The sequence below is a fragment of the Heliangelus exortis genome, chromosome 3 (genome assembly GCF_036169615.1).
Source record: "Heliangelus exortis chromosome 3, bHelExo1.hap1, whole genome shotgun sequence".
Lineage (NCBI taxonomy): Eukaryota > Metazoa > Chordata > Aves > Apodiformes > Trochilidae > Heliangelus > Heliangelus exortis.
The window spans coordinates 54,873,925-54,900,245 of record NC_092424.1 but is presented as its reverse complement, the minus strand read 5'-3'; the positions used below and the strand labels follow the sequence as shown (position 1 = coordinate 54,900,245).

Genomic DNA, 26,321 nt, shown 5'->3' with positions numbered 1-26,321 from the left:
CCCTAAAGTGTCTTTTTACATCCCTAAGAGAAATCCTTGCTTTCCTAACTGCAACATTTCTCTTCCATTCTTGAGTCTCTCCCTACTTACCATGCAGTATAAATGGAGCTGGGTGCAGACTCAAACCATAAAATGGTAGGACACTATCTGTTGACTTTGCCTGACAATGTCAGGCCCTTCTCTGTGGGCTCAGTGCCAGAAGAGGAACATTCTGACATATGGTTTCTCAGCATGGATAGGCATGAAAGGATACTCATCAAGCGCACAGCAGCTGCACACATGATACAAGGCTCTACGGTTACGTACAATACAGAGTGTGCAAACACTTCTGTATAATCTCTGTTGTGTTGCTTGCACCAATCAAGGACCTGATCAATTACCACCATTTCTGCATGTCGAGTAGCCTAGGAGATAAAAAGAAACATCTTCTTAGTTTTCATTAAGTCAGAGCTTTAAGTTTCTCACCTTTACAGAGAAAAATGGAATAAGATGCAGTGTTGTAAAATTACTCTCTCCAGTCAAAGGCACAATGACCTGACATCTAACTTGTTAATAATGCAATCATTTTAACTTCTTAAAAGAAGTAATGTAAAAGTTAAAGAAGTAATGTAGTGCTTCACAGAGAAGTCTGTTTTTATTATACCTCTTTGCTAGTTGCAGAAGAAATATTCAACCCATGAAACAAAGTATTCAACCTCCATCTTATATGCAGTACACAAAAGGTAGACAAGCTCAAACCAGTTTTTTCTTCTACCTGTTCCTAGGCAGAGGAGTCTGCTCAGCAGTTGTCCTCTCTCTGTCATGCCAGCACAGTAAGATGAGGCATGAAAGCTCTACTTGGGGTAAAAAGGACACAAAAGCCCAACAGAACAACTGATCCAGCCCACTGTGCTTCCAAGACTAAGAATGCAGAACAGGTTAATTATTTTGGAGATACTAAGAAATTGCTCCTACCTGGCACCTTTTCCTCCCTCTGACAGTGTTACTGTGCCTGCACAGAATGAATACACTATGTATGAATACACAATAATTTCAGTATGTTTCTGGAACTGCTTGGCATATTCTGTAGACACAGTATTTTCTGTTTGCATCAGGTTTAATGCTACCTGGGAATATGTACATGTACAGCAGCTCCCTCAAGTAACAGGCACATGCCTGATTACAAAAAAACAGAAAAGTATTGATTTATCTTTTTTTAATCCAAGACTATAGAATGATGAGTCTCTTGGAGGTCACAGCAATAGGTATGGCACAAACACCTGAGCAGAAAAGAGTGCTGAACTGAATTGCAGAGAGACAAAAAACAATCAGTGATGTCCTAGTATCACTCTGGAATGCCTGCAGCAGTTGTGTTTTGCCCATCAAATGCTGCAGCAAAAATATCCTGAAATACTAGTTACAAAAAGAATTTCCAGTTACAAAGCCCGATGCTTATTTGAATTAAGGCTGTATTTTTCTTCTTTGTAATCTGTTCTGGAAAAAAGGATGTTTTTGACACAGGTATTAAACTAAGACTTAATAAATCCAAATTATACTTGTACCTATGATACATATGTCTTTATGTGACCTCAGATAACTTCCTCTCAATGCATTAACTTGGATTAATATTTTAGCACTGTGAAGATCTGCGATGATAACTGTGGGATGCTCCACAATATGTGGCAAAGGACTCACGTATAAATATATTAGTGACAAGTTTAAAAATGTTTTAAAACTCCTACAGAGATCTTGGTTGGCAATGCCTACGCTAGCAAATAGTTCAGTACATGTGTCTGTAAAGCAAAACAGGGCTGAGGACTCAACATCAATTCAGGGCAGTTTGCACTGGCCCAGATCCAGTTTAGGCCCATGGATGGTCTGTTCCCAGAACCAGCTGGCCTGCATTGGGCATGCTCCCTGAGCACATCTTTTCAGAACAGTTTCCTCTGAAAAGACAATTTGCCATCTCAGACACAAACCAAAGCATGGCAAGCAGACACAATCAAGAAATTTATTCCATAAGTGCACTTGTGATCTGAACTAACATTGCAATAAACTCATGTGGAATAAAAACATGGATTGGGATCAATATGCAGATATTATTCCTCCAGACCTACAAATGAAATGTTGCCATGAAGGTCCCCTAGCTGAAAAAATGAGATCTCACCAGCTAAAATCTCAGTGCACACACCTTATGGAGACACAAAGCACAATGCTCTCCAGTGGAATGATGCCTAACCCTAACATCAGAACTACTACAGCTACTCTAACTCCTAAGTGTAAGTTGTGGCAATTCTAATTTTGTGCCTCTCAGCCCAGAAGAGACATGAATACCACATTGGCTTTTCAACTTCTGAGCATGAACTGAAAGCATATAAGCAATAAGCCTTCATTAGCAGAAGAAAATGTGCCTCTAACCCATGACACTGAGTAGCTTTTAGGCCTCTGATGATCTGGGGAGTACAAGTGAAGAAAACATATGTAGGTCCTGGAAGTCATACCACCTTCTGTGCCAATAGAAGAGAGCTACACAAAATAGGTTATGCCAATATAGAATATTACTAAACTCCAGTGCTTAACACATCTTAAGTAATACACACTGGTTTGGTCATCTCACCTCATAAAGGGGGTTGCAACTGGATGATCTTTAAGGTCCCTTCCAACTCTATAACCATTCAATGATTCTATAAAGATGGGAACACCAGGACAAATTCACCACAGGGTGAGAAAGGATCATAAAAGCTACAGAAGTGCCTCCATACAGAGGCTACCTAGACTACAACACTCAGCTTGCCAGATGCTGTCATTAAGTTTTCCAAGCTAAGGTGACTACCGTAGAGGTTTATAAAAATCAAGAAAAATTGGAAAAGTGAGCAATAAATTATTATTTATTATTTCTTGTAACAAGCAGGCATCCAATGAAATTATCAAGCAACCGATTTAAAACAAACAAACAAAAGGAAGTACTTTTTCACAAAGCACATAATTAAACTGTGGAACTCATTGCCACAAGATGCTATGGAAGCCAAAACATAAATGAGTTAAAAAAAGGTTTAGAGAGATTCACAGATGATCTGTGCACAGACAGCTATCAGAACCAACAATCCAGACCCAACCTTGGCCTCTGTGAGCCCAAAAGCTATTTACTTTCAGAAGTGGAAACCATGTGCAAGGGAAAGTTTTACACCACTGTTGTCTTATTTCTTGAGCTCCTTCCTTAAGCATCTGCTAAAGACAAGATACAGCTGAAAAACTGACTTTCTAGGTCTGTCTTAAGATTTTATTTTGCATTATGCTATGAATGGATAGTATTTTTTACTGACTTCCTGTTTGTAAAAATAATAAAAAAGACTGACTCAATTAATAAGCTTCTATTAGCTCCTACTGCTTTTTATCTTGCCAAATTTTTTATGTTATTTTAAAACAAACAAACAAAAAATCCACAAAAGCAGATAAGAAGCCAAAAAAATTGTTAGTGGCAAATGGTGCTCAAGGCGAAATTACTTGAAGCTGAAGTCAGTGGGGAAAAAGCCTTGACAAAGCCTTAAAACAGTGCCTCAAACTGTGGCAAATGTTTTATAGACAAATAAAGATACCATCACCACCCTGAAAAGCTTACCTTCTAAATCTCAGACAAGAATTAACATGTGAGAGTAAAGGGGGCCAAAGCTCAAAATTCTGTATTATCTTGTGGCTTCACTAGTAATTTAAAGAGTGCAAACAATACTTAATTTTCAATTATCACATACTGTACTTGCAAGATGATCCAGGCAAAGACATGCTACAGTGACCCTACAGAAAATAACAGAGAAGTCAGCATGTATCAACAAAAGACCTAAGGCAGACAGCATTTTAGTGGGAAGCAAATGATTGCATCACACGTTCTAATAAAGATGTCAAAAGGGTCACATACATTGTAAGGAAGAAAATTTTCAAGTTGGTCTGAGGCAAGACTGTGAACAAGCAAGTGTGGGAGCTGCCAGAGGGAACACAGGACTGGCACAAGTTTGTGAGTGTATCGCCAGGCTTCTGAAAATTAATGTCTTACACAGACATTTGTTGCACTCTTGCCCAATGAATACAAGTAATGACATGTCTAACCATTTTGAAATGCTGATGCCACAACCATGCTCTTAAAATATAAGAAAATAAACCAAACACAGCTGTATACAAAGTCCCTCATCCAACAGAAAATTCCTCCAGAATTATATGATAATGATCAATAATTTTGCAAAAAAATTCCACAGAGTAGGAGTCAGTACCTCTGCAATTAATGTATTCTGCTATGGACAGAAACAGAGTATGAAAGGTGAAAGGAGGCAAACTGAAAAAATTATAGCCCTTTCAGCAACTAACTCTTTTTTTGCCAAAATGAGCAGCTTAGGAACAGAATGAAAGAGGGCATGAAAAAGACACTACCTGCCCCTCTCTTCAGACAATTAGATCAGAGGATGCAAAGATATTTCAGAAGACAGAGAATTTATTTGACACACAAACTAGTAGCAAGCTGTTTCCTGAGAAAGGGAAAAAATGTAGGCAAGGACTGTGGATTTAACAGGATAAACAATCATTTTATAAAGTGGAAAGAAAGTTTGCAAGGAGCTAGTCCTTGAAAGGGAAATAAAATAAAATACAATGCAGACTTACATAAAATAGCTGACACTAAATTAAACTTGTAACTTTCTTTGTCAAATGGTTCTTCTAGGCAAGAGAAACTCCAGTCTCATCTCTCTGAACAACAAAGCTCCTGACACAGCTCAGCATATGAAATTATTGTCAGTCTGGGGAACACAGCATAGCAGAAGAAAGGTGAGCAAGCAAAGAAGAGAAGTTGCATTAAAAGTGGAAATATTTAACCAGAGTTCATAAGCAAATATGCTCAGAGATAATTTTGCTTAAATGTTTTCAGTTGTGATATTGGCACCAACTGTAGAAACACCTACAGAAAAGAGCTAACATTGTGATGTCTTTCATCTGATGAAAGACATCAGAAGAGACAAGGTTGAATACCACTCAAGATGTGGTTGGCCTTATAAATGGGAGTAAAAAAGATAAAACAACAAATAAGATGAACAAAACAGCATTAAAGAGCAAGTGGGTGGAGTTACTTCCAGGAAGAGTGGGAAGTACTACTGCTATCAAACAAGGCACGAGAGAAAATCCACCTGGAATGAAGTATACAGTTCTAGCTAAGTGCATTCAAGAAAGTTGAATCTAAAGCTGGAATGGATGTATACAAGAATTATTAGAATAAACACAGAAAGAAAGCCTGTCTTCTGAAAGCAGATTGAACAACTGGTTTGGGGAAAAGAGGGAAAAACAAAGCCAAAAGGGAATATGATTTTAAATACCTCTAAGCTATATAAAATAAAGGATGATGCTGGCACAAGGACAGAGAGATATACATGGACCATAAAAAGTTTAATAGTGGAAATCACATGTTTTCTAGCCATCTAAGGAACAATATTCTGAAATCCTCCATTGTGAGGTTGGATGAGAAATTAGTTTCAAAATGGACCTGACAAATTTATAATGCCTGGTGGAACTGCCTCAATGGCTAAAGAGAGGGTTTTTTCCCATTATTGTTTCTAAATAATGCCATAAAATATTGGAAGAAAACTGAAAAAACAATTTCTTACATTCACATTTCCTAGCAAGTGCCTCTTTCAAGTTCACATTTTCTTTCAGATGATATGGAGCAATTAAGTATCTGATACGAAACTTAAAAGCACAAAATTTAGAGTACCCATTATGAAAATTAAGCCACAAAAGTGAACCTTGAACTAATCAGAAACTGAAAAACAGAAGCTGCTTTCACAATTATTACAGTTTACTATTTCTAAAATGGGTATGACTTTTTGAAATCAAGCTGCTTGGACTTAAGGACATACCTTCAGGCAACCCTGATACCAAAAAAACCTGAAAGCTTCCCAAATATTTTAAAGTTGATTCTGACTTTCTTATCAGTCTTACCAGTTATGTTCTGCCCATGTGATGAGAATACAGTGTGAATATCTCTGGGGCAATTTTCCCAAGCAGCATCAGCTCCTCCCTGATGCTTACACTGACTTGAGACACCAGGCTTCTCTGCCATCTGACTTCGTTGAATTGCATTAGAATTGTTTTACTACATTATGGATTGCCCTGCAGCACACATTGGTGCTAGGATTCCTTTTTACTGCCACATCTTTGAGCTTAAAAGCCTCAGTCTTCACCTTACGTTATATTTCCAGGTTGGACACACCTGCAATAAGCTGCTGCCAGATCCTGCCCTCAGATCCCTTTATACAAACCTGCGAGTTGCCCAACATCCCTGTTGGCCTTAACGGGACTCTCACCGCCCGTATCTCACTTGACCTCTCAACTTCCCAGCATCTCCCGTCACATTTACAGCCCCCTCCCATCCCGGGGCCCACCCCTCGCCCCGACTCACGTTCTTCGTCTCGTTGACCTCGTTGCCGCCCCTCCCCAGGACCTCGCCGTTGAACACCAGCAGGCAGCCGACGGGGACCTCCCCTTTCGCCAGCGTCTCTTTCGCCTGCAGGACGGACGGACGGACGGACAGATAGACAGACAGACAAACAAAGCCAAAAAGCAAAACGCCGTTACCCGCCAGAGCCACCAACCAGGCCGCAGGAAGCCGCCATTATCCCGCCCATTCCGTGCTGCCGTGGGACAGGCCCCGGCCCGCCCGCCCCGCCGCTCTCACCGGGCCTCCCCAGCGGGAGAGAGGAGCCCGGACGCCCCTCCCCCTCTATGCCCGGTGTGCGGCGGCATCGCCCCGAGCCCCGCTCACACTGACCACATCGAGGGCTTGGTCCATCCAAGCCAAAGTTGCCGCCTCCTCCTCCTCCTCCATCGCCGGCACCGGCAGAACGCGGGCGGTGTTTCCGGGGGGCCGGGCGGCGAGGCACGGCGGGCGGGGCCGCCGCTACTACAGCCCCTTCCGCCGAGGATAGGGGCGGCCGGTCCGGGAGCGCAGGATGCTCCGGTCCCTCTGGAGTTTCCTCAAGCGGCACAAGAAGAAATGCCTCGTCCTCGGCACCTTCCTCGGCGGTGAGTGCCTGGCAGCCGGGGTGGGGGAGCGGAGGCGGGGTGGGCGACAACAAGCATCGGCGCGGAGCTGGCCGGGGGGCCTCGGGCCTCCCCGCTGCCGCCGAAGTGCTCCTGCTGGGGGGGGCCCTCACAGGCGGTGCTGAGGCCGGTGAGTCCCGGCCGGTCAGGCGGGTTCCCCGCCGGTAGGAATGCTCGGCTGCCGGCTGCTGGTCCTGACCGTCTCGGCGGGCCCGGCTGCCGCTGCCCTCGCCGCCGCTCCGGGCGGGGAGCAGCCCCTTGTTCGTGCTGTGACACCGGAACGCAGCCACCGAGCGCCGGTGGGAGAGCTCCGGTGGCAGGAGAGTGGCTCTCATGGGCAGAAATTGCTCATCTCCCCTGAAGTGCTGCAACACGGGTTTGTGTTGCTTGAGTGTGCTTGCGGCGGGTGGTTGTGTTGGTTCGAAAAAACACTTAGTTGTGCCAAGTGTGGGTAATGTCTGTATTATTGTTTTTAGGTCGGAGGCTGAAAGCCTCTACCTTTGAGAGTGACTTGTGCGTTGGGTGTATTGTCAGGTACAAACCAACGGCAGACACGAAACGTTGCTGGAGAGGAGGATTTACATTAATTATTCAAGCGTTTATTTCTTCCTTAAGATTCCTGTCTAACCTGTAGGGTGGTTTATGGTCTTGTAAGCTCCTCCTTTCCTTGGAGTTATTCTAGGGTTATTTTTAGTTGGAACTGGAATTGAAGAACCTTGGATCTGTCTCTGTGTTTCATAATAAAATGCATATCTCTGCAGCTAAAGATTAGATACCCCTGAAAAGGTACAGCTATGTCTTCACATGCTCAGTCATCAGATCTACTTATATCTTATGCCATTGGCACATAATTTATTATTACAGAGTTGCTTAGGAAAGTTTGTATTTGATTGTACCTAATGGAACTTGCCTGAACAGTTAAATAGTCTGAGTACTACGAGTTTTTTGTTTCTTATTCAGGTGAGGTCTCTTGAGAAGGTAAATGTTATATACTTCTGATTCGCCTTTGCTGTTGTATCCTCTGCATGCAGTCCCTCCATTTTTTTCCAAAGAGCACTGATTAATACATGGTAATAGCTTAGATTTTAGTTACTGAAATACTTATCAGACTGAATGTTCAGTTCATCCCTTCACCTGCAGGTTTTATGATGCTGCAAGTACAGTGCAACATTGGGCTTACCAGTTTCTGAAGCACCACGCTTACAGCCCACTATGTTAAGCAAACAGGTTAATTAGCCAGGCTGTAACCTCCAAGCTGTGCCTCCTCAGCTGTCTTGGTGAGAGTGCTGGACAGACATTTGGGAATAGTAAAAACATCTGTTGTCCCAGTTTCAAATAGTAAAGGTAGATCAAGTTGAAGTGAAAAAGCAGATAATTGTGAGCTTATGGCTCTTGGTAGTCCTAATAGCCTGAAACTGTAAATTCATGATGTATGAACAGCCCTTTGTAAGCCTGCTAACTGCCCTAATGTCACTGAATTTGCAACTTTTTCCTTACAATTAGCACTATTTACATTTCAGGTCACTTTCACTAAAATGCTACTGACTGGATTAAGTACACTTGAAAAAAAGAATCGGGGACTAAAGTAAAGTAATTCTTAAAAAGAAACAAAATCCCAAACACATCACCCGCAAAAAACCACAATGCCAAACAAACAAAACCCCCCAAACCCTCAAGATGCTCCTCTTGTCACAAGTGTTTCAACTTCTGACTGAAAATATTCAACTATTCTGCCATTGCCTCCAGCATGGGTGAAGTACCTGTTTCCTCAGGCAAATTGCTTTTTTTGTGTTTGAGAGCCTGTAGTTTCAGGGTGTCTGCAAGCAGGAGAAATTCATTAGCTGCCACCAGCTGCAGCTTGCACCATGGTATTTTAGGGCAACCTGGGAGATGGAGAAATTTACTGCAGAGTGCTGCACTACAGTTGTTCAACAGGTGAGTCATGAGTGCTTTGGCCATCTACCTACTACTTATGGATCAGACCTTAAAATAACTCCAGGAGCTCTGGTAATGCCAGCATCAGTGAATCAGAACTCTGAGACTCTCATCCAAAAAAACCCTGCATAATACTGGAAGGTAGAATGCGACTTTACATCACTGCTTGTACTTGAAAACAAACAATTTGGAAGTGGCCAAATGATTTAAGAAAAGCATCCAAATCTGATGAGTTAGTATCAGAGACTGGAATCTACACCTCCCTTGTGTTTGCTTGAGTGGGGTTTTTTTAAGAGCTGTTGGTGCATTTTCTGGGAAGGAAAATCTTAAAAGGAAGATGGGACATTGCGGGGTTTAACAGTTTTGTCTTTAATTGGCACATGGTCAGAGATTAATATGAATACTTAATGATTCACAAGACAGAGAAGTCTCTACATTAATACAGATACAAGGTTATATCAGTGTTGTGTTACTGAAGAATTAATGCACCAAAATCCAACTTGGTTGGTAGCCTCTCCTCTGTTTACCGAGATGTATTCCTGGTGTGGTATCAGTGGCTGTCACTCTTAGTGTGATTTCTGTCAGTCTGAATGCTGCAACAGATTTTTCTGCTTATGAAGATACGAAGCTTTTAAGACCTCAAACTGGGGGGAAAAACAACTAAAATAGCTGTAATTTTCTCTTAACCATAGAGCTGGGTTGAGAACTTGGCAAAGACTCTGTACAAACCCTTTCTTCAGAAGTCTTTTCTTTCAGCAGTAAAAGTAGATTGCATACTAAAGACTTAAATCTCTTGAAGTAAGCAAAATGTAGTGTTCTGGGATAAAACCCACTAGAAATATTTGAAATAAAGAGAGAGAGCTAGCATGACAGCTACCAGGATATATTTTGTTCACTTGTTCTTACTAGATAGGTAGACCAACCTTTAAGTGGGATTTATCTCACTGCTCAACATTCAAGTCAGTTATTCAATGGTTATTACAAAATTATTCAGTGTTGAAATTCTCTTGTTGCAGTAGAAGAGCAAGTTCAGGGTGTGTCTGCAATACATGGTTCTGATTTCAGGGGTGAATTAATTATTGCTCAATTTCACCTGTTGCAATCTTCAGCATGCAGAAAGAACATTTCCGTTCAGTAACTTGTCTGCTTAGCAGAGAAAGTTGTTTGGGTCTTTGAGTGCAAGGGCATTAGATAAGTTTTGGGGGAATTTAGTGGTGCCAAGGGAATAAGGCTCTAGTGCCTTTTATTTTAAATACAGATTTCAAATATAATGAGATAATTGTATGTCAGTTGATGCACAGCTTGCTTGTACATAAGGATAAACCACAACTTACAAAGCTGTTGGTGTTCTGGAAGGATGTGGGCTTATGTGTCAGTGCAGTATCTATATAATTAAAACTGATTTTTTTTTTCCCTTAGGTTTGGATTTTTCTTTGTTATTGTGGGTTTTTTCTGAGGGAAATACGTCAGTGAGGGTAAAGGTTACAGAGGGTTGTAAAGAGGTTCCTGAAAACTTGATGCCTCCAAGTAGCCAATCACACCCTTCTACTCCTCTCTCCATTCCACCTGTGAAGAAATGTAAGGGCTGAGAAAGAGGTATACTGAACTTAAGTGATATGAGAAATAGCCTGTTTGGGGTCACTGGTATGAATATGTAAGAGCCTGCAGATTTTTTTAAGCCAGTCCCACTACTTAAATTTAGATGGGAAGAGACTATAAAATGCTACAGTAAACCAAATTAGAACATTTATCTCCATTCACTGTTAACAGATGAATTAACAAGTTGGTTCCACAGGGTATGGATATTGTAGATGCCAGGTGTTTCTGGTGTTGTAGGACAGTGTCCTGGTTTAACCCAGGCTGGCAACTTAGCACCACACTTCAAGTGATGAGGGAGAGAACTGGTGGGGTAAAAGTGAAAAAACTCTCTGGTTGCGATAAAAATAGTTTAATAATTAACAAAGAGAGAGCAATCTTTATTTCTTATTTCTCCCCTCCACCCTTTTTCTTACAAAATAAAACCTAGGAAAGACAAGTGATGAAAACAATTGCTTACCTCAAGCTGACCAGTGCCCAGGCAGTCCCTGAGCAGTGTCCCCTTTGCAAACTTCCCCTCTATTTTTATTACAGAGCATAAAGTCATATGGTATAGAATATTCCCTTGGTCAGTTGGGGCCAGCTTTCCCAGCTTTTGGTGTTCCTCCAGTCTACTCACTGGTGGGGCAGTGGGAGAAGAAGAGAAAGCCTTTATACTGTGTGAGCACTGCTCAGCAGTAACTAAAACATCCCCATGGTATCAACGCAGTATTTCCAGCACAAGTCCAAAACACAGCACCATACCAGATACTGTGAAGAAAGTTGACTATCCCAGCCAAAACCAGCACAGACAGTCAATACAAATGTAAATACATTGCACTTTGTAGAGGGATTTTAAAACAGTATGCATTGTAGTTTGAGATTCTGAGATTTCTGTACTTACAGGCTCTGGCACTGGGTGAGGTGGTGCTAGTTTGTACCACTCGCCTGTTTTTGAATCCTCAGTGAACCAGAAGTGTTGGGACTACAGTTGTTTGTATAGGTCACATTTTAATGGAGGCAGAAGAAGGTTTGCATAGAAATTATCTTTTGGGCAGTCTCATTATTGTGGAATTTTCCTATTTTCTAGTTTTGTATGGAACGTAGGGGAAAGATTCAGGATGAAGTTCCACCTATACAGCAATTCAGCTGATTAGACAGGGGTAAAACATTGCTGCTGTTGTCTTTTGCAGACCTCCTATATTGTATTGAGAGGTAGAATTGAACTATATTAGCTGTTGTAAAAAGTTGGTGTTCACTTTGCTTGTTTATAAAAACCAGGTTTTAGTTTAGTTTCTTACAGGTATGTTTGCTGGCTTGACATGGCAGTTCTTGGGATGAGGCTTTCTCTGTTTCTGCTTCCAGCTCCAAGTGACAGTGTTTTTGTATGATGCACTCAGCCAGGACTTCTTAGAAGTCTGTGTTATTTTTGGGTCTTCTGAATTAATTTTATGTGTATCAATATAGATATACAAGGTAGTTCTACAGAAAAATGTGAACATGTGCTAACCAACTCCCAGGCTGGTGGATCCTTGAAATGCCCCATAAGATGGAGACTTGCAGAGGCTCCGATTCTGTGTTCAGGCACAAGTGTCTTGCAGTGAGTAACAGAGCCAGCCTGCTGCTGACATCCAAACTTTTCTGTTGTTTCTGCAGATGGTGTAACTTTTACCTTGATTAACTTCTAATGCATTGCTTTCCCTAAGCTGAAGATAATACTGGTGTAAATATAATCTGTTAGTGATGGGCCAAAGTTATGGCTTGCGGGGGGTGGGGAATAAAGCCAGTAGTAGGTGGTGTTGCAGCATTTGAGACCGGTTCTTTTTCTGGAAACTACTTGTTAAACCTGGATGACTGCTAGTGCAACTTTGGACCCTAACAAGGCAGAACAGTTCAGATTTAGTGATCACATATTAAGCAATTAGCTATCTCAATCTTAATTATAAAGGTGCTGTTCCAGCATATCACTCAAGGGCATACACATGATCCTTCTTGATTTGTTTGCATGTCTGCCTGTGTACCTTCAGGAAGAATCTTTTTTTATACTTACCACTTTTCTGCAGGAAAACCTAAAGCTAAAGGATTTATTTGGGGGTGGGGAATAAACAAAAGTACTCATTTGGACAAATGACTATGCATGCATGTAATGTGGAAAATGGTGGGATAAAATGATTGGAAAAATCTTTTGTTCAAAATTTTTTGCTAATACTGAAAACACTCACTGATTCAGTATGTCAGCTGCAAAAAAAAAAAAAAAAAAAAAAAAATCAATACCCTGAGAGTTGTTTCTAAATACCTATTCTTGGCAGGAATTGATAATTTTAGTTTAATTATTATTTATGAAGTCTCACTTTGGTTAGGAATTTATAATACTAGAGTTGCATTTTATGTATATTGAACTATTAATATTATGTTTGGATCTAATGAGGTGAATCTTCTCGTGGCAAATGGTGAGTCTGCCTCAGGGCTGAAGCAAGAGAGAATGACTTACCCATTTTTTTATTTTATGAGGCGTTTGGGAGATCAACGGAAATGACTGTGTTTGTTCCAAAATGGTCTGGCTTGTAGTTGCCTATTAGGAAACATTATACCAATATGAATTTTTTTCATTCATAGATATTAATGAAACCTTTTTCATACTGATGATAGTTTGGCGGTTTTAATGTATTAAAAGGTTGTATTGAAAGTACATTGATATGGATACTATTGATAGAATTGAAAGGTTTTAATGACCTAAAAATATAGTTGAAATAAAAATCTTGATGAGTTTGGTATTTTAGGATTTCAGAATGGAGCTTGTAAAAATAATTTTTAAACTTCTAGCATTCATCAATTTTTAAATGCCTCATTCAGATATTAACTTTAAAACTTAAAAATTGAACAGTAAGAAGACTTTTCAATTCTGTGTTTATGACTTGAAAGTGCTAGGAGGAAAAAAATAAAAAATTTCTGTATGCCATTGTTGGCTTGGCAGTAGGAGCTATCACTCTGTAGAAGAGTTTCAGTACTTGGGATGTTGCTTCCCACTGGACAGAAGATTATCAGGAGAAGATGAGTAGGGCTGGAGAGCAGGAGCCAAGCATGATAAAAAAAAAAAAGTGGGTCACAGTCAAGCTCCACTGAAGCTGAAGTTCTTCCTACAGAGAAGTTTCAGGACCAAAGTTAGTCTGTGCATTTTTCTCTTATGTGATTTTTAAGACTTGAGTTTTATCTCTGACTTCTGCTAAATATAGAAAGATTATATTTTTTCATTTAAATTTTCATCCGTGTCCAAACCTGTGCATTTCAGTTTCTTTTCTCTAGTCTTTGTTTTTATTATGCTACATTTTTTTCTCTTCCCAGTGTTTGCTTCAATCGTTTCTGTATTCTTTGTTCACGTTGCAGTAGTACCAAAAAGGCCTTCTTTGAAAGGCAAGGTGTCTCTTCTCAGGAAAGTTTCTTACACTGATTCAAGTCATTACCTTTTAAATTTTATTAAATTTTGAAAATGTTGTTTCTGAGTTTACTTTTGCCAATCAGCATTAAAATACAACCCGCATATTGCTGAAAAAATACTGTGTACTCTTACAGATTAAAATCAGAGAAAGGGGGGGTTTAAGGGGCCTTCCTTACATTTTTAAAGCAGCTTGTGTAATGAAAATCTCTCTGTAGGAGTCTATTTACTGGGAAAATATGGGCAGAAGAAAATCAGAGAAATCCAGGAACGAGAGGCAGCTGAATACATCGCCCAGGCACGAAGGCAGTATCATTTTGAAAGTAATCAAAGGACATGCAACATGACAGGTAAGATGAGGAAATGGCTATTGTTCTTGAAAGGTAGAATTATGTTTTATGATACATACTGACAGGATGGAAGAAAAAGAAGAAACATAGGTGAATTCAAAATCTTAATTAAATATTAGGGCATAAATAGAGTAATTTTGCATAATAAAAACAAGCTGAAGAGCAGAGAATTGAAGGGATTTCTAGGGGTCATCTTAACCTTTGGTTTGAATACATCTAAATATACATGCAGGCTACAGTTTTTTGTCACTGCAAGGCCCCCTGTATTGGCCTAAACTGCATTTAGTATTAAAGTGAGAAACACCCAAATTCAAACAGTACTGAATCTTCAGCAGGATTATTTTATTCATTGTAGCATGTTGTTATTAAGCTACACAGAGAGCTCGTTGGGAGATTTTTGTTTACAAATAAGTACATCAGCCAATTAGTTCCTTACACTTTAACAGTCAAAAGGTACCCAACTAGCTGAGGAGCATCAGGTAAAAATGTTTATATTACAGCACTGATCTTTGGATTTTTGGAGAGGAGGTAGTAGGTTGGAGTTTTAACAAAATCCTTGCCATTCTTGTAAAAACAGACCACTCAAAGCTATTTCTATTAAAAAAAAAAAATTGGGCAGGATTTTCTCCTGTTGAAATTTTGAAATGGCTTCTCAGGTGGCTGCAAATGTTTTCTGTGTGCTGTTTACCCTGATATGAAATACCCTGGTATTTAATTTGATTTTACTGCAAGGATTAAGCATTTCTTTGCCCTTCATTGTACAAACACCTTCTGTCTGGCAGCATGCATTCTTGTCTAGACTTTTTATATTTTGGTTTTATTATTTTTATGTTGTGTGCATGCTTGTTTTACATTTCTCATCCCTTTCACATAACATTACATCAGACATTGAATATTTCAAAAGTAAGGGATTTTTTTCCCCCACCAGCTTTCTTTTGTTTAAAACGTGCCATTCTCTAGTTGGGAACAAAACCAAACCTCAATTTTTTTTCTTATTTGAAGTAATGCAACAGTATAGATTCCCACCAGATTTTCTCTGGGGAGTCACAGTACGAATATGCAGGAAGGGGGCAGCATTGTGCCCAGGCTTTTAAGAGGCACGTAGGTAATTGCACTTCTAAGTTACCCCCAGGGTTTTTTATTTTGTTTGTCCTCCCGGCTTTGCCTGTTGAGCAATGGGATTTACACTGTATAGCAGCTATTGAGTGAGAGCTGGGCATAGCTTTATGATTTTTTTGTGTGTTAACAAATACTTTTTTCTTTTAATAATAGTGCTATCAATGCTTCCAACATTGAGGGATGCCTTAATGCATCAATTAAATTCTGAGAGTCTCACATCTCTTCTGAAAAACAGGTAAGACTGTTTTGTTAAGTATGCTAAAGATCACTTGTTTTGATCACAAGATACTTTATTTTTTTTTTTTAATTATGTATTTATAATGTAGAGAGCATGCAGGATTTTGGTTCTGTGTCCCATTGAGTCAGTAGTCAATGTATTTTTAAATCACTATTTAAATATTCTGTGTAATTTCAGATATATTTTGATAGGTATTGCTGGCATTTTCCAGAAATAATATCTCCTCTTAGATGCTGTAAGAAGAACTGTAGTTTTTGTTGAACTGCTTCCTTGATAGGCAGACAAAGCACTAACATGCCTGAGTGTCTTGACTGAATTGTTGATGTGTTTGTAAAAAAATATCAGAGAACACTTCCCATTTCCTTATATCTGCAAAAACAAATAGTATATTTTCAAATACGTAAAGAGCATGATAGTGTAACTTAAAAGTAGAGTAAGCTGCTTGACATTCAGCTCAGAGTAAAATTCTTACGTAGGCAGTTAACACAGGGTTTCTGACTCACTCTAGACTGCCTTTCTAGTTGACCTCCCACTAGCTTATTTACATAGCTATAACTTCAGCTGCCCAGCGTTTAATAGAGTACCTATCAAGTCACTGTCTTTTTTCAGTCAGAAACTCCCACAGCAAGGCAACAGAATGTGATATTTAAAGTTGGAATTAAAGCCTGAATTACATTTTTTAACAGATGACCTGAGAATTTGCAACTCTAATTTTACCCCTGACAAGTTAGGAAAAGTTAATATTATTGATAAAGTTAATATTATTAATATATTATGTTTAATATATTTGTAATTATAAGAGTTTTAAATTTAAAGAGTTTTAAATTTAAATTAAGAGTTCAATTTAACTTGAATGAACAGGAAAGATGTGTTTTACCAGATTTGTCTTCTGGACTGTGTAGCAAAATAGTCCACAAGGGTCTGTAATCATTTGTTCAATAGTGAAGGCATATAATGCCTCGTTTTGTTCTGTGTAGCATGGACTCTCTTATCAAAATACATCTGGTGTCTCTAACTTGTTTAACTAGTTGGAACAGTTTATGGGTACAATGATACCAATTCCAACAATGTCTATGAAAATAGAGGTGAGACTTTTTGATATTAGTTACACATTTCTGAAAACAAATATTATTTTTAATGTTGGTTACGTGCAGTATCCTGTAAGCATGATGTCCTACATGACATCTACATGATCCTACAGTGGAGTTTGTGTTATAATGTTTCCTTTTTTGGACTTATGCTGGGGATGCTTTAGCAAGATACTTGGGACTTTCTGAACAGAAAAGATAGAGAAGAGGTTGGAAAGGCACAGATCACTTTGAAGTGAGTCTTTGAAGAAGTTCTGCATTCTTGTGCTACACATAGAAGTATAGATCAATTTTCTTTCCACTTTGATTTGGGAAGATGAATGAAATGGCTCCAGGCTTTGTGTGCTATTGTTGTTGTATATAGAGAAGAGCACATATGGAGATTTACCTTTCTTAATGTCCCTGAAGATGTATTCTTTTTCTCACCTAGTCTATGTATGACTTAACATGTTATGGATCTATGTTCTCCTATATTAGAGATCGTGTTATGGCTTGGGTGAATGCCTTTATCTTAAAATCTGTTCTCTTCCTTAAATTAAAAATGCTCTTAGATTGTTTTAGTAATTTGGGCAGCCAGTGGTAGCCTGGGGTAGTACACAGGCTGAAGCCTCCAGTCTTCAAGAGAAACTTTAAAGAAGGAGCAGCAGCCAAGACAACCTGTGTGTCTGTTGTCCTCTTCTCAAAGCAATGTGATTGAATAAGATGAGGTGAAGTACCTGCTGCTGTAACCTTGTAGATATTGGGTAGCTCCCACCTACTCAGCACTTAGCTTTATTCCAAACCTTTAGGGTTTTTTTGTTTGCCTTGCTTTTTGCTTACATAGCAGATAATGGTTTTCCAAACAAACAAATGTGGAATAGAAGCTTAGCTGTTGTAAATTGCAGCTGATGAAGACTGAAAATTCCATTTCCACTGTTAGGCCTAATACTTGCAGACTTAAATTGTTACCTGTCGTCTTATGTTGTGAGGAGAAACTTTGTAAGGATGAGCTCAGAAAAATATTTTGACATAATAGGTGCAAATATAATTGGCTGATGTTAGTGTATTGGCTTCTCTTTATCTCTTCAGTTGGCATGAAAATCTTACCACTCACAAGTACCAAATCTAGTTCTGAGCCTTTTTACATGTTTTATCTATAGAAATATTAAGGTATTTTTTAAGTCTTTCCTTTGTTTTGCTTTAGAATAGCTTCTAAAGCTGTTGATCTAGCATGCAAAAAGAGAAGCATGTAAACTGTTTCTGTATGTGCCATGGATCTTTGTATCTATTCCAGCTGTCCTTTCTTTAATCTGCCTCTTTATGGAGTTGTAGACTTAGTTTACTGTATCAGTTCATTTGCATTATGTGATAACAGTTTTAAAATTAATTGTATCTGCAAGTGATATAATGGTCAAAGTAATGCCAAAGTGCATTTGTAATACCAAATGTTTTTCTAAGTGACTTTCACAAATTATTGCTTCCACAATAGACATACAGTAGCCATTCTTTACTGGCAGTGCTCAGCAGGAGAGAATGGCTGATAAAACTTTTTGGATGGTTAGTTTACTATTACCTCTGCTACTGTTGCTATATATTGCTAACATTACCTTTGGGTAGTAGAGATAAATATTCGATGTACCTTAGGCAGCTCGGGTATATCTATATGTTCTACAGTCTTGCTCTCTTGACTACAGAACGTACAATATTTTAGGAAGCATACCTCAACAACAGAAGAAAGATCAACTTGTAATTGTGTGAATGTTGCAAGACTTCTTTTTCATGGATGTTCATTATCTCTTTGGGGTTTGGTGATTAAATCCAAACTTTAAAACCAAGTCAAACTATGTTAAATCTTGCAAGAAAGTAGGATATAGAAATTCTGATCCTCCTCTTTTTATGCACATGTAGAGACAGGAAATCCCACTGAGCTAAGGTATTCATTCAATATATGCAGGTCAAAGCCCCAGAAAAGGCCACTTTGTACTATCAGTGGGCTTTTTCAGACTGCTTACTGTGGTAACTAAACATTTATATGTTGAAGTTCAAATATTTTTTTCTGTGATTTTTTAGTGTATTGTTTATAGACTATTTTCTTAATAGAGGCAAATCAACATAGACATGAATGTAATCTAAGTAATTAAAGTTCCTAAATGTGGTTACCTTAGAGCACTGCTTCCAAGGAAAATATACTTTTCAATGTTTAATATTTCCATTTGTTTCCTACAGGCCAGCAAACAAGTTAGAAATATGGGAGGATTTAAAGATAATAAGTAAGTGGAAATGAAAGATTCTATATGCATAACATTTGGCATAAAATTGTCTTTTTACATCTTTTAAAACGCATGCTTTACACGGGGTTGTTTTATCAATAGATGTGAACATAGTGTAATACAGTATGTAGTTAATCTCCTCCCATCTCCCCCCTGCTAAAAGCTCCTCATGAAGCAGTATTTTGTAGCCCTGTGGGAAGTTAGAAGCTCAGAGGCAGAGGTGAAGAATTGTATTGTTCTCGATGTTGTTCCATTTAAAACTTTGTAAGAGCTTTCTGTGTCATCACAGAAAAATCAAACTAGTTTCTTACAGAAAGTTTTATCCTGCACCTAAGAGAAAGCATCCATAAGAATTGTAGGTCAGCCCTTACTTATTCTGAAATTTCCTCTTTTCAAACATATTTGAAAGAACCACAACAGCACTGGTTATGAGGTCTTTGATTCGTCTTAGTTATTGGCTGACCAAAGCAGTGGAACAGAAGGAAGAAGCTTTAAGCCAGATAATTACATAGTGAATACTACTGGGCTTTTTTAACTACTTTTAATTCCTTGGTACCATTTGCTATCCCCACCACTTCTCCCTGGTTTTTGTCTTTCCTTCCTTTTGGTTTTGTTTCTTTTTCACACCTTTACAGACCCTGCTTCTTATCTGGCTCCTTTCTTTCGATGTCCCTGTTACTTGGCATTCATCCATATTAATTCATGTCACTTCTTCCTCATGTCCTCTGTTGCCTAGTGGCTGGTAGCTGGTCCTCGTTTTAATTTTTTTCCTTCAGATATTAGCTGTTCCTGCCTTAGGTAATTTTTTTCCCCAACTGCTGTTATGCCTTCTATGTCTTAATCACATGACAAGGGCTAATATTCTGTGTGTATTTCTTGGCCTAATGAAGAAAGATGATTTGACAGTACATCCACTTTCCTTCTGGAGCAACTTGTTTAATTTTTATCTTTTCCCCCACAATAACTTGTGTAACATACAAAATTATATTAATATAGGACTTTAAATGAGACACTTTAGATACAGCTCCAGTATATTTGACTCACGACCATCTTGGGTATGTAAAATGTGTGTTATGACAACCAGTAAGAGAAACATGACTATGCATTTAAAATTCAGCCCTTCCTGAGTCTTGGAGAGCACTCTCCCTCCTTGACTCGCCCTTATTTCTTTGACTTTGAAGTTATTTTGTTGTCTCTTTTCAAGGTTTCACAAGAAGCATTGTAGCTGTATATAGTACCTGTATGCTAGTAGTTCTTTTGCGAGTCCAGCTAAATATTATTGGCGGTTACATCTACCTAGATAATGCTGCACTCTGCAAAAACGGCACAGTAAGTTTCTTGTCTTATTTCAAAGGTAGAGCTTCCACTTTGGAAGTGAGAGACAAAAAGGGCGTGGCTTAGGAGTGTTAGAATGAAAGCAAGAGTTCCTAGAAGAGTGAGAAGATGTAAAAGCATTACCTGGAGTAAGATATATTAATGTGTTTTAATAACAGCCTTCACAATTGTATGATATGGTGGTAACTCTTGCTTAATAAAATGCTGGCAATATCAAAGAGTACCTTTTTGTCCACACTGGTATTGCTTAGAAGTTATGTAATGTCTAAACACCACTATCATTTACTTGCTTTCATTATTTTTTGTGAATCAGGAATACTGTGTGTACGATTGAAGATGTATATGCAAATTTATATAAATGCTTAGATTTTCCTAGCACATACATTAATTTCCCCAAGTTAAATTTTCCTAGCGTTATAGAAGAATGTTGTCTTTGAAATTATTGCTGTTTTGTTTAACTCCAAAAGGCCATCTACTTACATGTCTGTTAGTGGGGGCCAAGCAAGGTGGAAGACTTGGGTTTTGTTCCTATAGCGTGTCTATCACTGCTCAGTACAAGTAGATCAGTCCCACAGAAAGCAAGTACCTGTTGCAGAGAGTAAGATCTGCAGATTGTTGGATGGCTCATCTAGAAACAATGGATATGAGCTTTATTTAGTTCTTATGTGTCCTCTTCTGATAGCTCCTGCTGAGAGTCAAGGAACAGAATGCCAAGGCAAGTCTGAGAAGACTAGGCAGGCTAGGGTTAATGGAGGTTGTGCTGTGTTTTGAAAAGCTTCTTTTAAAAGGGCAAGAGAAACATGTTTCCTGTGTTTATTTTCCCAGTACAGAAGTGGGTTGACAGGCCCAACTCTGAGGCACTCCATTGGAGCAATCTGGAATCCTGTCTTAGTTCTATCAGTTAAGCTTTTGTTAGGGTTGTGCATCCTGTTCCACTTGGTTTAATTTTTGAGGTGTTGGAGGGTCTAGTTGCACCTCCAATGCAGTTTTTTAACAGGCTTCTCTATATATGAGTGAAGAGAGATTTTTCTGTGCCTCTGAAGATAGAAGAGCTCTGTATAGTACTGAAGAGAAGAATGCCAGAGGAGTTAATGAGAGATCCATGGGTTGGTCAAAGGTGGTAGAGTCAGAAGCTGCAGAGCTGCATGAGAATGGGGGAATCCATCTGCTGCAGGGTATTATAAAGATTAAGGAAACTGGTCACAACAGTTTTGAAATTCTTTGTGAGCAGTAGAGAACAATGCACATGTCACAGAACTGTTTATTATTTTTTCCTCCACAGACACCACTGGCTCCCCCTGAAGTTCAGCAGCAATACTTATCAAGTATTCAGCATCTTTTAGGAGATGGTATGATGCTTACTATAAGCTATCTGTACTTACAAAAAACTACTTTTTTTAGACTTGAGCAAATAATCGGTAATTTTTACACTTCTCTTGTTTTAGGCCTGACTGAGTTAATAACTATTGTTAAACAAGCTGTGCATAAAGTCTTTGGAAGGTAAGAGTCTGTATTTCTCTGTGGTTAGCTTTTCATCTTTATTGTGAGGACTGTTGCAAAAAAAAAAAAAAAAGTGTACTGACTTTCCAAAACAATGAACAATGTATTATTGTAGCAGACTGTCTGCCAGTGCAAACTAATACTGTAATACTGCAGATTGGAATCCTGTTGCTTGTTATGTTATTGGTAGGAGAACAAAGCATCATTATTCATTATGCAGTCAACACTGTAGCCTTTTCTTCCTTTACAGTATTTCCCTTAAGCACACCCTATCTCTTCTGGAGCTGGAACAGAAACTTAAAGATATCAGGGAAGTAGTGGAACACAAAGATTCAGATCAGATTGTGTCTTACTCTCCCTTATGCCATTATTTGATGCCAGATGAAGAAAACCCCTTGGCTACCCAGGTATTTGTTTCAGTTTATTTCTTCTACCTTTTTTCATTCTGTGTGGTTTGTTTGTTCTGGGGAGTGAAGGGTGCATAATAGTCCTCTAGCTGTACCATGGCATCTGTATCTTTAACAAATGGCAATGGCTCTTCCATCATATATCAGATCTCTTTAATCTGGGCAAATCTTGGCTGAAGCCTGAGAAGACAATAGTGTGCCAGAGGCCTGTGTTGCTTTGGGTTGGAAAATTAACAGGAGTCAAGAAAAAGGTGTATCCTATCTCAGTTGTAATATAAAAGCAATTTCTTTAAAGGTGTTTGTCTCACAACCACAGGTTGGAGAAAACTCAGCTTGATATACTAGCATAAAGAAGAAACATGCTTCTGTGTGTGACTACATGCACTTACCCCTTAACTAAAAGGGATAACTGAAGGGATAACTAAACTAAAGCTGATATGCAGGATGTATTTCAGTTTTAGTGGTCAGAAACAGGAAAACATTGCTCAGTTAGTCTGGTACTTCCTTCTAATACTGCTTTTCATTAAAAAAATAAATTACTCAGTGACTATTTAAAAGAAAACTTAAAACACAAATTATAACGAATCTGATTTATGGCAACAAGTCTTTTATTTTAAATAGATTTGACTTATATATCTTGACTAGATTTCATGGTACCAAACTCTTCTACTCTTACTTGTACAGTTGCTGATGGATTTCTTACTAAATAACCTGTCCTTTTGTTTTTCTAGGCCTATGGACTCACAGAGAGAGATGTTGCTACAATTAAATTACTTAATGAAACTAGAGATATGCTGGAAAGGTATAGAGAAGCATCCTGTATGCATATTACATTTTTCGCACACTGTTATTTATGTAAGACTATTGCTCTCATATAAAAAGCTGTCAACTTTCATTTGCAAAATGTGACCACTCTGTTGCATTAAATTTTTATATTCACCAATTGTAGGCTGGGATTTTCAAAATTTAAGAGCTCTGAAGATACTTCTCTTCTGCTAAAGCAGGGTAAATTGAGAGTAATTTTATTGGATTCACTTGCTTTGATAGAGCAATTTTGGCTTATCAGAACTTATTTTTAATGCATGTTTTTGAGAGTGGTTGTATGCATCCTTTTACCAGAGAGCTACTGAAATAAACAAGGAAAATGAGGGAATTTCACCAAATGCCAAATTAAGCCTACAATTCATTTGGGACGTTTTAAGAATGAGCGAAGTCCCTTCTGTGTATTACTTATTAAGAAAGAAAAGTGAGGAATGCTTTAGATTTACCTGGGTTTTAGTAATCTTAGGGTATAGTGTAGATCATTGATGTGTTTGCTGTGGAGTTATTGGGGAGATCATCTTTCTAGAGGCAGCTGTATTAATGGCCTTTAGTCTGGGTTATACATTGTCTCTTATGGAAGGCCCATCTGTAGCACTGAATACTTGGAGAGGTGTTTAGTTTGAAAGTGTAAGTCCTGGGAATTCTTTTTTCTTTTTTTCAGTCCAGACTTCAGTACAGTTTTAAGCACGTGTTTGAATAGAGGATTCAGTCGGCTGCTGGACAATATGGCAGAGTTTTTTAGACCTACTGAACAGGACCTCTCTCAGAATGGCTCTGTAAATAGGTACATGCTTTCTTTTGCTGTGGTTCTCATGTCAGTAATGTTTTGGTTTCACAGTGAATTAGAAAAATAGGCTATGGCTTTTCCTGCCTTCTTGAGGTTCTCATGCTGGAAATAATTCTGCTTCTTGCTTTTCAAAAATGAATGCAGTCTCCTCACTTCAGTTGAGCAGACACCTAGGGGTACTGCATGTTTCTTCCCACTTGTGAAATTGATGGAACTTAGGCGAGGTATCTTCCCCACCCTTACTTGCAGATCTAAAAGTAGAAATTGGAAGACCTATAAATTCACCTTTTTGCCAACACTGCACAAGCCTTTCTAGCTAAGGAGGATTTGCCCACTGGTGGTGACTCCTGAAGGATGAACTGCAAAGCACCTCCTCTGTGAGGCTGGGAGGAGGATAGTGGTCCCCTACAGTCAGCAGCTAGCTCTGTACATCCCTGATGTAGTTCTGTGGGAAGGTGGGTGTTAAGATCCTGTGATTATCCAAATACCCCTAGCCAAAGCACCCACAGAGCTTTAGGTTTTTCACCAGTATGCTTTAGAAAGAAGACACTAACATTCAGGATCTTCTACCTCTTCCTAGAACAATGTTTAAAAATAGCTTTTATTTTGTATCTAACTTCGATTTTAAACAGTGCAGAGGGTATTTTACAAGTATAGAAGCTGAGTTTAAATCTTTGAAATAACATTTCTAAAATACTAAAATTAAAACCTAAATTAATTGTTTTAATGTATGTTTATTGTTTGAGAAGCATTGCTTATTAAAATAGTGGGTTTATTTAACTATATACTATTTACATAACCTAAAATATCCCAAAGGCTGTAGTTTGTCTGTCTGTTCTAAGCCTGGACTAGAGTTTGAAATAGTTTTTAGAAGTGTCAGTCCACAATCTCACACGGGTTACATACACACATCTTAAGACTTAAACACTGTAGCTCTTGCATGAGAAGCAAGTGTCAAACTGTCACAGGAACACTAACTGAAATTTGCTTTGGTACTTCTCAATATTAAAAGAAAAACTTGATAGGGGAAAAGAACTTTCACCTGTATGTCTTAGTTTGCAGTCTTTCAACTCCTACTTTTGAAGTAGTAATTACTTAGAATTGTAGTAGTCACAGTTAAGTGCCTTCACTGATGTCAGAGCAGGTCTAGGTCAATATTTTTTATTCTTTTCTAGTCTTTCCAGTGTCAGTCTTCCTTTAGCCAAGATAATTCCAATAATAAATGGACAAATCCATTCAGTATGCAGTGAAACACCCAGTCACTTTGTTCAGGTAAGAATCTTGATTGTTATTTTTTTTTATATAGCGTGCTTCATTCTGGTTAATTTCTGTGGCTTAACCAAAAAAAAAGAAAAAAGTAGAAATAATTGGTGTAACTCAATTGGTTTTTGTAAATTTGTATCTTCCAAAATTATCCTACTTTTCTAGAACATCTTTCTCTGCTGAACTGTGCAGATGTATCAAAAGATAGATCTTTTGACTTGGTTCTGCTTCTGCCCATAAGCCTCTGTAAAGTAAGAAATTTGAGTTACATTGCTGTGGGAGTGCCAAGTGTTTTTCTCCTGATGTAGTGCAGCAAAACAAGAATAGATGTGTTTTATTAAGCAAATTTATTCTTTAAATTTATTTCAGGACCTGTTGATGATGGAACAAGTGAAAGATTTTGCTGCTAATGTTTATGAAGCTTTTAGTACCCCTCAGCAACTAGAGAAATGAGCTGCACATTTCTAGGAATAGTTGGTGTATTTATAACAAATCTGTTGTGACTACTGATGAGATTTGGGTTAATTTTATAATGGTGGAGGAGTGGTAGACCAGCAAGAAAGAACATTCTGAAAGAAGTGGGAGAGAGCCCGTATTTGTTCTCATGGAATTCTGTTTCAAACACACATTAAAAATATTATTATTAAAAGAATAATTGTATGTAAAGACTTTTCTATTAAAAAAGTGGTTAAACTCTTCCATAATTTATTTGACTATTTTTATTGCATCTAAGAGGCATCTGGTGGCAGTATTACAACAGATTGCTAAAACACTCATTTGTTTGCCTGGGGTTCCTAAGTTTTGGAAAAAAATCACCATAGTGGTCTAAGAATAGCATAGCATAGCAGAATGAAGGAAAGCTGCTTTCTTTTTCTCTCATTTTTTTCTTTTTATAAAGGAATTTTTTTTCCTTACCTTTACCAATGTTATTCCAAAGAGTCTCCTTCTTCAGAAAGCTTTTGCCAACTGTGCACATTCCTCTTGAACAAGCTGAGGAGGGGTGCGCTTTCTGTGACTTAGTACTAAAAGAATATGGATTTTTAGAAGTTCTCATTTATGCTGTCCAAACAGCTACACTGTACACATGAACTTGTAAATATTTTATCTTAATTTGTATTGATTTTGAGCCCAGTTGTCTGTATTGTAATAAAATATTTTAATGTAAAA

General features: G+C 38.4%; 2 protein-coding genes across 2 annotated transcripts in view; one reads left to right on the top strand and one right to left on the bottom strand.

Annotated features, from left to right (window-relative positions):
* The window catches only part of ADAT2 (adenosine deaminase tRNA specific 2), a 10,884-nt gene extending 3,962 nt beyond the window's left edge, over positions 1-6,922 (bottom strand). The window contains exons 1-3 of the mRNA XM_071740705.1: positions 6,782-6,922; positions 6,413-6,517; positions 254-404 (exon numbers count right to left, since the gene is read on the bottom strand). Of these exons, the coding sequence (XP_071596806.1) occupies positions 254-404; positions 6,413-6,517; positions 6,782-6,838 (313 nt within the window). The 5' untranslated portion in view covers positions 6,839-6,922. The remainder of the gene's footprint in view (positions 1-253; positions 405-6,412; positions 6,518-6,781) is intronic.
* On the top strand, positions 6,898-26,321 carry PEX3 (peroxisomal biogenesis factor 3). The gene is made up of 12 exons (XM_071740704.1): positions 6,898-7,035; positions 14,215-14,346; positions 15,619-15,700; positions 18,997-19,040; positions 20,245-20,369; positions 21,658-21,724; positions 21,821-21,875; positions 22,126-22,282; positions 23,014-23,084; positions 23,766-23,888; positions 25,067-25,163; positions 25,524-26,321. The coding sequence occupies exons 1-12, from the start codon at positions 6,963-6,965 to the stop codon at positions 25,605-25,607; spliced, it is 1,110 nt and encodes a 369-aa protein (XP_071596805.1). The 5' UTR covers positions 6,898-6,962; the 3' UTR covers positions 25,608-26,321.

Coding starts and splice junctions, on each gene's coding strand:
- PEX3 (XM_071740704.1), top strand. CDS start 6,963: ATGCTCCGGTCCCTCTGGAGTTTCCTCAAGCGGCACAAGAAGAAATGC. Junction 14,347..15,618: donor AAGGACATGCAACATGACAG/GTAAGATGAGGA, acceptor TTTTAATAATAG/TGCTATCAATGCTTCCAACA. Junction 21,725..21,820: donor TCAGCATCTTTTAGGAGATG/GTATGATGCTTA, acceptor CTCTTGTTTTAG/GCCTGACTGAGTTAATAACT.